General features: G+C 56.6%; 1 protein-coding gene across 1 annotated transcript; it reads left to right on the top strand.

Moving 5' to 3' along the window:
* The first annotated feature begins 5,600 nt into the window (after positions 1 to 5,600).
* MRGPRE (MAS related GPR family member E) lies at positions 5,601 to 12,968 on the top strand. The gene is made up of 2 exons (XM_003943304.4): positions 5,601 to 5,944; positions 8,988 to 12,968. Exon 2 carries the CDS (start codon positions 9,020 to 9,022, stop codon positions 9,986 to 9,988), a length of 969 nt encoding a protein of 322 aa, XP_003943353.2. The 5' UTR covers positions 5,601 to 5,944; positions 8,988 to 9,019; the 3' UTR covers positions 9,989 to 12,968.
* Positions 12,969 to 14,647: the final 1,679 nt, after the last annotated feature.

Raw genomic sequence — 14,647 nt, 5'->3', positions numbered from 1 at the left:
GATGCCTAAAGAGCTGGCAAAAAAAGGGACTGCCTCCTGGGTTATTATGTGGGCCATTTTCACCATCTCACCCGTAAAGAATTCACTGCTTCCCACAGGATTCAAAGAAAATGACTCAGAAGGTATAAAGATACCTCATGACAAAGCCTCCTGGGTTTAAGACTGCCAGTTATGAGATTTATGCAGGTAGATATAGCTGCATAAATGTGTATGTATACATATGTATATATTTGTGTGTGTGTGTGTATATACACACATATATACATGTTTATATATTTATAAATTTATATGCATAAAATTATATATACATATGTTTATATATTTATAAATTTATATGCATAAATTTATAAATATATACATATGTATATATTTGTGTGTGTATATATACACATATGTTTATATATTTATAAATTTATATATATACATATGTATATATTTGTATGTGTGTATATATGCACATATACATATATATGTACATATATATGTATATACACACAAATATACATATGTATATATAAAAATTTATATACATAAACATATAATACTGTGTGTATGTATATATGTGTGTATGTATAAATATACATTTATATTTATATTTATATATATACATACTAGATACTTATTTGAGAGAAAAGTGTTAAATTATGAGCTCAGTGTTTTCATATTGAGAACTATTCATCTTTTCATTGTGTCTTGCACAGAATCTGACCATTTCATCCAAACTGTCAAGCTGATTGGCATACAGTTATTTCTGTATTCCATCTTTACCGTTCAGGTGCTCGGGGTTGTGCCTCCTCTTTTGTTAGCAATATACTAGGTGATTTGCAGATCCTCTTTTTCCTTTTATCTTCTTTTTTTGAGACTGAGTCTTGCCCTGTCACCCAGGCTGGAGTGCAGTGGTGCAGCCTCCCGGGCTCAAGCCACTCTCCTACCTCAGCCTCTCTCTCTTGAGTACCTGGGACCACAGGCATGCACCACTATACCCAACTTGTGTGTGTGTGTTTTGTAGAGTCGGGATTTTGCTATGTCACCCAGGCTGGTCTCGAACTCCTGAGCTCAAGTGCTTTTTGTTTTCTTAACCAGTCCAGCTAAGCTTATTCCATTTTATGGATCTCAAATAAAACACCTTTGGTGTTACCACTTTTCTCTGCAGCTTGTCCATTTGCTGCTGTCTTTATTGCCAGTCTTACCTGTGTTGCTTTCCACCTTCTCCTTATCAGGCATTTCACCTGCTGAGCCCCTTTGCTTCCTCCACCCTGTGTTGAAGTCAGGAAGCCACCTCCAGACAAAAGTCAGGGGGTGAGCGTAGGGCTTGCCCGTCAGCTTCCATTTTCTTGGGACCACAGTCCTGCTTGGCCTGTTGTCTAAATCTACAAACTGTGTTTTGGCTTTTTAGTTTTTTTATAATGGGAGGGTGATTCCAGCCCCTATTGCCCCTTTAGAACCATAAGTGGAAGTCATCATCCTCTTTCTGGAAGCTCCAACACTGCCGTGTGCCCGGTCCCCACTAACGTTATATGATCAAGTCTAACAGGTAAATGGTCCCCCAAGGCACCGACATCAACATAACCCATCACAAGTGCCTGTTTGACTGGTGATGCACCATAGCATGGCATGGGTCACTGGTGTCACTGACCAGAAACTCATCACCACAGTCAACGTCAAGGACATGACCAAACCAAGCCCAAATTACCACGTTTCCCCTAGGACTTTTCTGGGGCCAATTTCAGTACCATCAGGGACATAGTCGGCAGGCAGAAGCTTCCTGGAATTTTGAAGGGATGGACTTAAAGAATTGTTCACTAGATACTGAAAAACCAAACACATGCAAAGGGTATTAGATGTAGGATATTGGAGGTAGGATGTTAGACATAGAGTATTAGACATTGGGTATTAGACGTAGGGTATTAGACATCAGGTATTGGATGTAGGGTATTAGACATAGGGTACTACATGTAGGGTATTAGATGAAGAGTATTAGATATAGGGTATTAGACATAAGGTATTAGATGTCGGGTATTAGACACAGGGTATTCGACGTTGAGTATTAGACATAGGGTATTAGACATAGGATACTACACATAGGGTATTAGATGAAGAGTATTAGATGTCGGGTATTAGACATAGGGTATTAGACGTAGGGTACTACACATAGGGTATTAGACATAGGATATTAGACATAGGGTATTAGACGTTGGGTATTAGACATAAGGTATTAGAAGTAGGGTATTAGACATAGGATATTAGATGTCGGGTATTAGACGTAGGGTACTACACACAGGGTATTAGACATCAGGTATTAGACATAGGGTATTAGACGTCAGGTATTAGACATAAGGTATTAGAAGTAGGGTATTAGATGTAGGGTATTAGACGTTGGGTATTAGACATAGGGTACTACACATAGGTTATTAGACATCAGGTATTAGACATAGGGTATTAGACGTCGGGTATTAGACATAAGGTATTAGAAGTAGGGTATTAGACATAGGATATTAGACGTCGGGTATTAGACGTAGGGTACTACACACAGGGTATTAGATGTAGAATATTAGATGTTGGGTATTAGACGTAGGGTACTACACATAGGGTATTAGACGCCAGGTATTAGACATAGAGCATTAGAAGTAGGGTATCAGAAGTAGGGTATTATAAGTAGGGTGTTAGACGTAGGATATTAGACGTAGGATATTAGATGTTGGGTATTAGATGTAGGATATTAGACATAGGGTATTAGACATAGGGTACTACACATAGGGTATTACATGAAGAGTATTAGACGTCAGGTATTAGATGTAGGGTATTAGATGAAGAGTATTAGATGTAGGGTATTAGATGTAGGATAAAGTAAATTCCTCTTTCCAGTTTAGCCTGTTAACTTCCTTTAAAATTCTAGAGGGAGAAAAGTTGTTAAGTACAATGAATTCTGCGTTCCTCTTCAAAGAACCAATGTGTCAGTATGTCGCCTTCCCTGTTCTTTGTTCTCCATTTTAAAGTTTAACTTCCTTGTTCTTTATGCCTCCCCACACCTAGTTTTAGTAAACAACCCCCTCCTAGCCTCTAGCACCTGTTCTGTACTCAGGGATCCATAGTCACCTGTTCTGCAACCATCCTTCCCGCCAAAACTACTCACCCCACCTCTCCGGCTCATACCCTTGCTCTCTTTAAAATGGCCAATCAGAATTAGCTTAGACTGTGCTGTCCAACCCTAGCCAGCAAGGGAAAGAGACAGCAGTAGAGGCTGCCTGTGTCAAGAATGAGAACCCCTTCCCCTCCCTTGCCCACTGTGCTCTCGCCATTGCTCCGTCCGTGAGATGTGCTCTTCTACAGAAGTAAATTTGCCTTGCTGAGAAAATTTATGTTCGAGTGCTGCTTCTTTTGCGGCACCAAAAGCTTGTTTCCAACATAGAGAAGAAACAACTGCAAAAGACCCGCCCTCCAGGGAATGGAAAACAAAGGAAGGAAGTTAAAACTTTGAAATTTAGGACCAGCGGGGACCAACAGAGTGTCACTGAGTTCCCTGAGGGGCTCCCAGCCAGTTAGTGGCCAGGGTCTCTGATAGGAAACAATGGGCCTGGTTTTTCAAGTGCTGGGAAAACGGCAAAAGTCCACTGCTGCTACCAGGTGGAGAAAGTTGCTGTGGGGCAGGCACGATGGCTCACAGCTATAATCCCAACTTTCCGAGGCTAAGGCAGGAGGTTCACTTGAGCTCAGGAACAGGAGACAAGCCTAGGCAATATATCAAGGCACCATCTCTCAAAGTTAAACATTTAAAAATTAGCCAGGCAAGCTGCTGGTAGCCTGGCACTTGGTACATGCCTGAAGTCCCAGCTACTCAGGAAGCTGAAAAAGGAATGCTTCCACTTGTGAGTTGGAGGCTGCAGTGAGCGGTGATCATGCCACTGCACTTGAGCCTGGCCAACACAGAGTGACATTCTGTCAAAAAGAGAGAGAGAGAGAGAGAGAGAGAGAGAGAGAGAGAAACTTTCTGGGGCAACACTGACAAGGAGTGAAAAGTGAAGCTCAGAAACATAAAGGAAGACGGACAAATTGGAAGGAGTTAAAAAATAGAAGCGGTGGGGGAATTAAAAGGAATGAGGAGATAGGAGGCTTGGGGCAATTGGGTAAGTGGGACAATTGGAACAGGTGTGACCATTGGAAGAAGGGGACAATTGGAGGAAGAGTGGGGAAATTGGAAGGGGAGACATTAAAGGGTAGGACAATTGGAAGGAGTGGGAGGATTGAAGGATGGGGCACGTGGAATGGAACAGTTGGCAGGGGTGGGACATTGGAGGGGCGAGGCATTTGGAAGGAGTGTGACACACAGAAGAGTGGCATGAGTAAAAGGGTGGGACAGTTGGGAGGGTGGGACAGTTGGAGGGGTGAGGCAGTTGGGGAGGTGGGACAGTTGGGAGGGTGGGACAGTTCAGAGGGTGGGACAGTTGGGAGGGTGGGACTGTTGGAAGAGTGGGGCAACTGGAAGAAGTGGGACTACTGGAAAGTTGGGGCATTTGGCAGGGAGGGATAACTGGAAGAGTGAGACAATTTAAGGTGCCAGGCAGTGGGAAGGCATGGCACTTACGAAAGGGTGGGACGGACGACTGGAAGGAGCGGCACTATGGGACCTGCGGGACCACCTAAAGGAATGTGGCAGTTAGAAGGGTGAGGTGTTTGGAACCCGTGGGCAATTGGGAGGACTGGGAGCACTTTCCCTCACCCCTGGGCCATCGTCTGGCGACTGCCACTGGCCGGGCCTCCCAGAGCGGTGGCAGAGCCCAGGCACGGTGTGCAGAGCCCCGGGTGCCCGGCAGCTGGGATCCTGGTTCAGGAAAGGAGGACTCAGAGCTGAGGGACGACTCAGGAAGTGGCACAGCATGGCATGGATGGCATGGACGGCGGGCACCAGCGTGGCATGCACGCCACACCACCTGTGCCTGGCGCCTGCGATTCAGTGATGAAGGAAGACGCTGGTGCCCTGGGGGGGTGCCTGCTGCAGTGAAAGGTCAAAGGCCACACGTGGGAACCTTGCTCTCCAGACTCCACCAGAGAAGACCTCAGGCCGCAAATCTGGGCTGTTCCTGGCTCTTCAGTACCTCGGAGACTTTTCTAAAGACAAACATGAGAAAAGACGTGCTAGGACCTGGACTCTGGGAGGAACAGAAGACAAAAACGACCTTGTTTTCTTGCTCTTTGCACATCGATAGTAATGTCCCTCAAGGCAGGGTACTGGAAGGAAAGGTACCGTCTGAAACGGGATTTTTTTCCCTTCTGAGACATGCGGAAATCATTGAATTCATGAGGTCTCACGGAGCCTGACGCTGCTGGATGCCTTTAAGTCTCCTCTGCCGGGCACCGCGAGGCAGCCTCCTGACACCAGCCATCCTCTGTGTGCCTGTGAACGAGGCCGGAGGGACAACCTCACGCTCACTCCCGCCCCTCCCTGCAGCACCCGGCGCTCCCACGGTCCCACGCCGCCTGGGGAGCTGCGGCCGGCAGCCTCTGCTCTGCGGAGAGACAAACACATTTTTCCTGCAAGGACAAGCCCTCGGCCGACCACCCTGAGGCACGGATGGAGAGAAGTGGTCCCTAAAGTGCCCGACGGGGCCTGGCGCTTCCAGCCGTGAGTGCCGATGAGGTCACAGCTTGGCTGCGCTCCACCCAGAGACCTCGTGGTTTCCTCTGCCTGCCAGGCCTGCCTGGAAGCCTGCAGGGAGGGCTGGGGTTTCTCTTGCTGTCCACACCTGGGCAAGGGCTGAGCGGAAGGGAAGGGATCCTTCCTGACCGGCTCCATTCCAGCCGGACGCCACGTGACTCAGAGGGGCTGGTGGACACTGAATCAGAGCCCCCGAGAGGCTCTGAGGACAGGAGCCCTAGGCAGCGGCCAGGGCAGAGCCAAGGCCCAGGGTCACAGCAGGCAGGACCGGCCGCTCCTCTGCCCCCAACGGTGAGTAGCGCAGGTGGCTGGATCAGGGTGGGTCTCTGGGGCCGGCCCAGGCGCTAGGCATTTTTTGGGTTCCTCTGCTGGCCAGATGGGGGCAGGGGCAGGGCGGGGCGCGGGCCATAGTGGGTACCATCAACTGGGAGCTCTCCAGGCTGCATCCACCGCCCTCTGACTGGCTGTGCCACCTGGTCTGCAGCCAGCCCTGGGCTGACGCTGGAAGAGGACGCTCGCTTGGGTGACGGCTCCCCCATCTGGTAGCTCTGTCTCCCATCTGCCCCGCTTCCCCCATGCTCTAGAGTGTTCCACGCAGGTGCAGACTCTCCAGGGGGTCATGGGGACAGCCGGAGACAGGCCCTCTCCTCTGCCACACCGGGCGCTGATTCTGGACAGCCTCACGGCTCTTCAGTACTGACCATCCAGGCAGGACGCACAGCCGCTCCTGGAACACCCAGGGACAGGGAACACCGAGCCTTCCCCCCGACCCCCGTTCTCTCCCATGGCCCTTCCTGCCCCTCCCCTCCTCCTCCTCCCTCTCCTCCCCTCTTGATCACTGAAGATGCGACCAACTCCCCGCAGTCCTAAGCCAGCTGTGGGGACCCTTCCTACAGAGCTCCGCCTCCCTCCTGAGCCCCCCAGGAGACCGCCTCCAGGGCAGCAGCAGGGTCTGGCTGGGCTCCGAGGCTCTTCCCCCACGTCCTCCGTTCTCCTCCCTGTTTCCTTCCCTGTCCCCTGTCTCTTCATGCCTCTCCCTTCCCTGCCATGCTCTCTCCCTGGGGCCCACCCAAGAGGCCCGTGTCCTACTCAGCCATGCAGCCGGTGAGACAGGAGAGGGACCACGCCCCTTGGGGGCCACAGGCTGGAGAAACCCCACCTGCTGCTTTGGGGCTGGAGCTTGCTGGGGTCTCAAGCTTTTGTGGGGTCATAGGTCCACAGACTTATGACCTCCCAAAACTCATCTCCTCCCTCCTGGCCTGAGGGTTGGGAGCCCCCAGGCTGTCCTGAGTGGGAGAGCAGCTGTCCACCCCCCCACCCCTCCCCACCTGTCAAGGCAGTGATGCCCCATCAGCCCCACTCCAGGCGTCCTCCTGATGATGCTGGCCCAGGGGGGGCTTCCCCCACCACCTCACCTCCCACCCAACGCCTGCCTTCCTGGGGCTTTGGGTGCCAGGACGGGCACAGGGCCAGGAGGAAGAGCCCTTTCTCTCCAACCAGGCTTGACCCCACCTGCAGGAGATCCCGACTGGACCGCGGGCAGGACTCAGCTGCCTGAGGTGCCATGACTGGGGCCTCCTTTTCACTGAGCACCCCACCCTCTGTGCCTACCCCTGAGGTGCAGACAACATCAGGCTATCATTTCACCCCAGTCAAACGAAGATCACATAGCTGAGGCGTAAGCAGAGGGAGATGACCAGCACCTCACCGGGTGGCTAGCACCCACCTCTGTGCTCAGAGATAGCCCTGCCCCCAGGTCCCCTCTTCCAGCACCCCGGCACCGCAGCACCCCGGCACCGCAGCATCCCCCTGCGCAGTCTCGGGTCCTCCTGACCCTGGAGGGAGACAGCAGGGTCTGAGCACAACCTTGAGGTGGGAAGAAGCTGCTAAGACCAGCCATGGGGGTTTCTGTTTGTAACCCCACCCTCCTTATCCCAGCTCCCAGCCCTCCCACGACACAGGAGGACCAGCCCCCAACAAATTGGGAGGGGCACCTGGTGTTGGTCCCTGACTTCAGTCAGCCTCTGGGGGGAAGCAAGGCCCCATCGCATCTCCCCCAACCCCAAGAGGAGAAGCTGGGGTCACCAAACACTCAGGGACACATGATGGTCCAGGTAACCACAGGGGTAGTGTGTGAACCACAGGTAACCGCAGGGGCAGCATGTGAACCACAGGTAACCACGGGGTTCAGTGCAGGTAACCACAGGGGCAGCGTGTGAACCACAGGTAACCGCAGGGGCAGCATGTGAACCACAGGTAACCACGGGGTTCAGTGCAGGTAACCACAGGGGCAGCGTGTGAACCACAGGTAACCACAGGAACAGTATGAGGTCAGGTCTCTGCAGGTGTGTCTCTGGCTCTGAGCACCAGGGAGTCCTATCATGTCTATTACTTGCTGTATCTCTGGCAGAGCTGTGATGAAGACTCCGATTCCAGCCTAGCTCCCGTGGGATTTGCGCTGCCTCCCAGGGCTCAGCACCCCTCCCGAAGGACTGGCCCCCATGAGCCAACTGCCTTGGGAGGGGATGGAGGGAGGCTGGAGACACCATGGAAGCTCAGGGCCCCTTCCAGCCCCATCACCAGACAGGTCCCTCTTCTTCCCATAGGGAAAGAGCAGGCGACATTGAGCAGGATGCAGCCCCTCCATGCGCCCCTACCCTGCAGAGGCTGAGTCCTGCCGTGGACCCCTACCCCGCAGAGCTGAGTTCTGCTGTAGGACAGCAGGGCCATGAGCGGGGAGAGGCAGATTTCCTGGGTCCTGATGTGGCTGCATGGTGTACAAAGCTGGAGGGCTGGGGACCGGGAGCCTGCTGGCAAACAGCCCCTCGTGTTAGGTCAAGGGAAGGCTGAAAGAGTTGAGAGCTGCCTTAAGATGATGGCAGAAGCCCACGCAGCCACTGCAAGCTGTCTCTCTGTGGTCACACCACTCATCAGACACGGGCGGTGCATCCTCCTCTGCCTTTGACTTTAAGATAAGGCCATTCAGAGCATTAAGGCACCACTAGCAACAGGGAGCCCCAGGGGTCTTGACCTTCTTCCCACATCTCTTGGTCCCTGCCCCCACCCCGGCCTGCAGGGACTGGCTCCACAGAAGGCCCTTGAGGCCAGGTCACCACAGGAAGGGGAGGAAAGGGGGACGTTGCCCCCAAGTGTCTCAGGGAAGAGCAGCTGAGGTCAGGTGGCTGAGGGTGGAAATGGGAGAGGAGCCCCCTCCTGGGGGTTCTGACCATTCCTCTGGTCACCACCCACCCCTTAGCTATCTCCTCTCCCCCAGTGCAGGGAGGGGCAGGGGGTACGGCTTCCTGAGCCCCAGACTCAACTGTTGTGGTTGCAGGGCCATCAGGAGAGAGAGAGAGAGCCGAACACATGCCCGCAGCACCCCCTGCCCCCCACCCCACGATGGACCCCAGAGAAGCCGGGCAGCATGGGGGGGCGGCCGACGGCGCCCAGGAGGATGTGGCCTTCAACCTCGTCATCCTGTCCCTCACCGAGGGGCTCGGCCTGGGGGGGCTGCTGGGGAACGGGGCGGTCCTCTGGCTCCTCAGCTCCAACGTCTACAGAAACCCCTTTGCCATCTACCTCCTGGATGTGGCCTGCGCAGACCTCATCTTCCTCGGCTGCCACATGGTGGCCGTGGTCCCCGACTTGCTGCCGGGCCGGCTGGACTTCCCGGGCTTCGTGCAGACCAGCCTGACCACGCTGCGCTTCTTCTGTTACATCGTGGGCCTGAGCCTCCTGGGGGCCGTGAGCGTGGAGCAGTGCCTGGCCGCCCTCTTCCCGGCCTGGCACTCGTGCCGCCGCCCACGCCACCTGACCACCTGCGCGTGCGCCCTCACCTGGGCCCTCTGCCTGCTCCTGCACCTGCTGCTCAGCGGCGCCTGCACCCAGTTCTTCGGGGAGCCCAGCCGCCACCTGTGCCGGGCGCTGTGGCTGGCGGCCGCGGTGCTGCTGGCCGCGCTGTGCTGCACCGTGTGCGGGGCCAGCCTGCTGCTGCTGCTGCGCCTGGAGCGAGGCCCCCAGCGGCCGCCGCCCCGGGGCTTCCCCGCGCTGGTCCTGCTCACCGTCCTCCTCTTCCTCTTCTGCGGCCTGCCCTTCGGCATCTACTGGCTGTCCCGGAACCTGCTCTGGCACATCCCCCACTACTTCTACCACTTCAGCTTCCTCATGGCCGCCCTGCACTGTGCCGCCAAGCCCGGCGTCTACTTCTGGCTGGGCAGCGCCCAGGGCCGCAGGCTGCCTCTCCGGCTGGTCCTGCAGCGCGCGCTGGGAGACGAGGCTGAGCTGGGGGCCGTCAGGGAGACCTCCCGCCGGGGCCTGGTGGACATAGCAGCCTGAGCCCTGGGGTCCCCGATCCCAGCTCAGCCTCTGGGAGCCAGGAGGAGGCACCCTCCTGCCTCTGGGAAGACAGTGGTGTCAGAGGCTAGGGCCAGCCGGACCTGGAGGAGGCCTTGCTGGGTGACCCGGTCATGTGCTGTCGAAGCTGTGACCCTGGCTCCCGGGCACGAGGCCTCCCTGGGGGGCAGCTGGAAAGGCGAGGTCTCTACATGCCCAGGCAGGCGGGCTGGGTCTCTGGGGAGAAGGCCCAGGAATGTGCATTTTGGGGAAACCTCCCTGACAGTTCATGCACAGGCACCCATTCCCTGCTCAGCTGCAGTGGGGAGACCCCGGAAGGGAAGGAAGCCAGGCCGGCACCAGGTGAGGGGCAGGCGCAGACCCTCCCGCAGTCACCTCCCCTCCTTCCCCCCGCTTCTTCACGCTGCAGGGGCACCCACGGAGAACACAACCGTCCCCTTGCAGCAGCTAAACTGACCCGAAAATTGAAGACTGCCCAAGACTTGACTGCCGGCCCCGATGAACTGTGTCCAAAGCGGCCCGAAGCCTTTTTGTCCTGGGCCCATTATGTCGTCGTGGGTTTTAAGCAGGAAAATGCAGTGATGCCACAAAGCCACTCATTCTATCAGCATAGGGTGTGCGTGGACCCAAAGCTGTACCCCCAACCCCAGCACACACGCTGTGAGGAAAAGCAGGGCTGAGGCCGCTTCCAGAAGGCTGCGAGGCTGTCCTTGGTCATCGGCCCCTTGCTCAAGGCACGAGACTCAGACCTGAATGATACAACCCTCGCTTGGAGCTTCGGAAAAGCCGGCCCCATGGGCTTCCCCAGATATTGCATCCTGGGTGGGCGGAGAGGCTCCTTACAGTCCCACCCAGCAGCCCACAGCCCTGTCTCCCCATGGCACCCAGGCCTTCAGCAACTAGAAAGCTTCCTGCCCACCCCGTGTGAGGCAGCCCACCCCCTGTCCCGGGCTGGTCCGCTCCAGAGGATTCCTCTAAGGAACGAACCCGGGCTTCACCCTCAGCAGGCTTCTGAGCTTCCCCTGAGTGCCAGGCCTGGCTGCCACCCCGGAGCACCTGCCGGGGGTGCTAGGATCCGGGGCTTCGCAGCCCACAGCCTGGGCTGAGCCCTGCTGGCCACCCCACTGAGTCACCAAGGCCCAGTCTCTGAACGCGCACCCCGCCCCGCCTCTGCTTGCTCATCTGTGAAATATGAGATCCAGTGCTGTGAGGCCTGCTCAGCCTCTCGTGAGCCCAAGAGAAACGGGTGTCGATTCCGCTGCCACCGGCGCCCCACACCCAAGTCTGCAATGCCGGTCTGAGCCGCAGACTGAGGCATCGGAGAGGTTTGACTTCCGACTCCGGCCTCTACACCCGGTGACAGAGGGACATTCCCTCCCGGCCATGACTGAGCCTGTCCCTGCTGAGTCTGGGTGAAGGTCACAGACCCCTGGTCAGCACCCTACCCTAGAAACCGGCTCCACCACCCTCCTCACCCCGTGGGGCCTGCACTGGGCCCGCCCCAGCGCACACAGTGCGTTCACCCCCGGCTCCCATGCGTCCCTGGCCGGCCTGGAAACTGGGAGCCCCAGGGGTGGGGCCCACCTCTCCAGTAGCCCCTCCTCCCAGCTGATCTCCAGCCCAGGATCTGGGCAGGGCCCTTTCTCCCTGCCTCCAGGACAGGATTAGCAACCTCAATTCCTCAGCTGGCAAAACAAGAACAGGAAGGGAAGTGGCCTGTCCACAAACTCCACTTTCAGCCCCAGGACATACACTTCCCCCAGAACAAGGAAGAACCAGGAGGAAAATCACAGATGAATCTCACGGACATGACCTTGCCGTGGGCATGATCCCAGGAATCCTTGTAATAATGTAGGAAGTTGCTCCCACTCTCCAGATGAGACCACCAAGGCTCAGAGGGGCTACATGGCCGCTCAGGACCACAAGAAAGTAGCAGAGTCAGAATGTGACTCCCAACCCACTGTCCCACCCCACACCCTCCACCACATGGACCAGGGCGGGCTCAGGTGTCCTCAGCCCCACACTGGCTTCCCAAACCCTGGCCCCATTCCCACCCAGACCTCTTTGCTGCATAAGGGTCCAGAGAGACTGGGGACCCTTCAAATGCTCACGCCCTCCCAGAGAGCCTGCCTTAGCATCCAGGGGATCAGGGGCAGCTCTAGATGTCTGCTTTAGCCCTTTCCGAGGAATCCGGGAAATGCGGCTTCATCCAAGGTCTCCACGGAAACTGGGCCCAGCCTGTCCCCACTCCAGCAGCAGGCATGGCCGCAGGGGTACAGCCTGAGGGCCCAGGATGCTGGTGGGCTGTCCCCTTGGGCCCAGATCTGCCAGTTTAGCCTCCAGTTCTTTGGTCCCTGAGACCTCAGGACATTAGGACTGTGTGGGCGGGGCTCCAAACTGGAGGCCAAGCTTCCGTTCAGGCTCCCACCTGCCCCTGCCCAGCCCGAGCCTCCTCTTCTGCCCCTGGAGCTACAAGGCTCCACCAGGGACCCCTGGCTGACCTCAACCCCTAGATCCCACCCTCTAGGACCCTGGGGCCACCCCACTCAAAGGACGCCTCTGCCCGGGTGACAGGCAAAGCTCCTCCGCCAGGGCCCAGCCCACCTTGCCCACCTGCCCCCAGGTCCCCGAGGGGCTGCTGCAGCCAGCAGAGTTCCCAGGAACAGGCGGCTCCGGCTGGGGGCAGCCAACATTCCCGGGAGCCTCCGTAACCCGCTCCCTCCTCAGGGCCCAGGGAGGCTGTGTGTGAGGGCTGCATGTGTGACGGCAGGGACAGAGACAGGCCCGCGGCAGCGTCCCATCCCCTCCCCAGCACCGGGTGCGAGTCTGTAAATCAGCCTGCGCTGCGTGGCTTCCTCACGGGGCAAGGCCCGTGCTCACTCCTCGGCCGGTTTGGCGGCTCACACGCTGGAAAAATGAAAGCAAGCATACCTAAACCATGACGTCGGCTTTTGTTTTGTTTTTCTCGTGAAATTGCACAATTCTTCCACAGCTCTGAAATTTTCCTCTGAAACACACACCACCCGCCCGCCCTGACGGTGCCCGCATGATGCCCAGCTGGCCATGGGGCTTCCAGTCCGTTCGCCCCCGGCTTCCCCGCCACCCCCATGTGTGGTCACTGATGCGTGTCAGACCTGCTGATTTCGTGAGGGGCACTTTTCTCTTCAGCTATTGGGTCTCACCAGCAGCAAAGCCAGTGCGTCCCAAGTCGTGACTCTGCCTTGGGTGCTGGCCATGCATGTAACATGCATGGGGTCACGTGAACTTCTCAAGCACTGAGGCTTCAAGATACTGAGAGCACCTGGCAGGAACCACCACCCCAAATGGCCGAGCCCAGAGCTGCTGCCACTGAGGGGTTCTGGTTTCTAAGCTGGGTGTCCCCTGATGGGAGCCCCTAGCTCCCAGCCATGCAAGACTCTGATCTGCTAACAAAGAGGGAGGGAGGCAGAAAGAGGGCAGTCTTAGACCTGGCGCAGCAGCCCCCAGCAGCGCTGGTACCCCCGGTTCCACCTGCATCTTGTTTTCTCTGCTCTGAAGCTTCAGCATCTAGGCCCCTGCAGACGCAGGAGGGGCGGCCCCTTTCAGGGTCAGTCAGTTCCCAGGGAGTGACAACGCCTTCATGAGCTCACCTCGAAAATGCACCCCACCCCCACCCTTCCCCTCTCCGGCTCCCACACTCCTGGCCGCTGTCCCTGCCCTCATGGCCCCAGAGCCAGGTTCCAGACCACCAGGGACAGGCTTTAGGATCCAGAGCTCTGAAAGTATTCTCGCTGCAAACCCTACACCCAGCAGCACTGCCTGCCTTGCCTGCTCCTTCCTACAGAAACCGTGGTGAAGCTCATAGGAGAAGTTCCCCTCCTCCTCCCTCTGCCTCTGGACCCACCCGGTACCGCCCACATGGCCCCATGGGGTCGGCTCCCCCTCCTCCTAGAAGCTATGAGTTAGCAACCATCCCTTCCATGCCAGGGTCCCCTCACCTGCTGGCCTCGCCTGCCTGAATAATCATGATGCCCGTATGCAGCACTCCCCACATTGAGCTCCTCTGCAGACCAGCAGGGGCGGGGGTCTGTCTTCCACATGCAGCTGGGTGGACTGGGCTGGGGACTCTGCTGGACCCCCAGTCCCCACTCTCCATCTGCCCTGGGGGACCTGGGCAGCCTCGGGCTGAGTCAGGCCAGTTTTGTTCTGCAGGTCGGATGGGATGGTGGCGTGAAAACCACGTGAACTGAGGCGGGTTCCCAGCGGCCAGAACCTCCCGCATCCCGCACTGCACCTGCTTCCTCAGGGGCCCCCAACAACCCCCATAGAGACCATCACTGAGTCCCCACAGCACGCTCGGTGGGATCAAATCATTCCCGCACTTTCAGGCTAGGACACTGGCCAGGGCATAGAGCTGCTGCAGGTTGAGCAGTGAAGTCACCATGTCACGGCGTGGAGCCTGGACACGGGCGGGACAGCCCAGCTGGCAGCTCAACCATCACACGAGCTCAGGACGGCTGTGTTCAAACAAACCGCTCTTGGGCGTCTACACCACCCGGACAAGCGAGTTAAGTGTCTGGCACCTCAGTTTCCCCAGCTGCGGGCAGGGATGAGGAGGTCGACATCTCAGACAAGCGCTATGGGGCACGTGAGAGGCCCAGT

The sequence above is a fragment of the Saimiri boliviensis genome, chromosome 6, assembly GCF_048565385.1.
Source record: "Saimiri boliviensis isolate mSaiBol1 chromosome 6, mSaiBol1.pri, whole genome shotgun sequence".
Taxonomy (NCBI): domain Eukaryota; kingdom Metazoa; phylum Chordata; class Mammalia; order Primates; family Cebidae; genus Saimiri; species Saimiri boliviensis.
The sequence above is the reverse complement of the archived record's forward strand: the minus strand, read 5'-3'. Positions and strand labels throughout refer to the sequence as shown.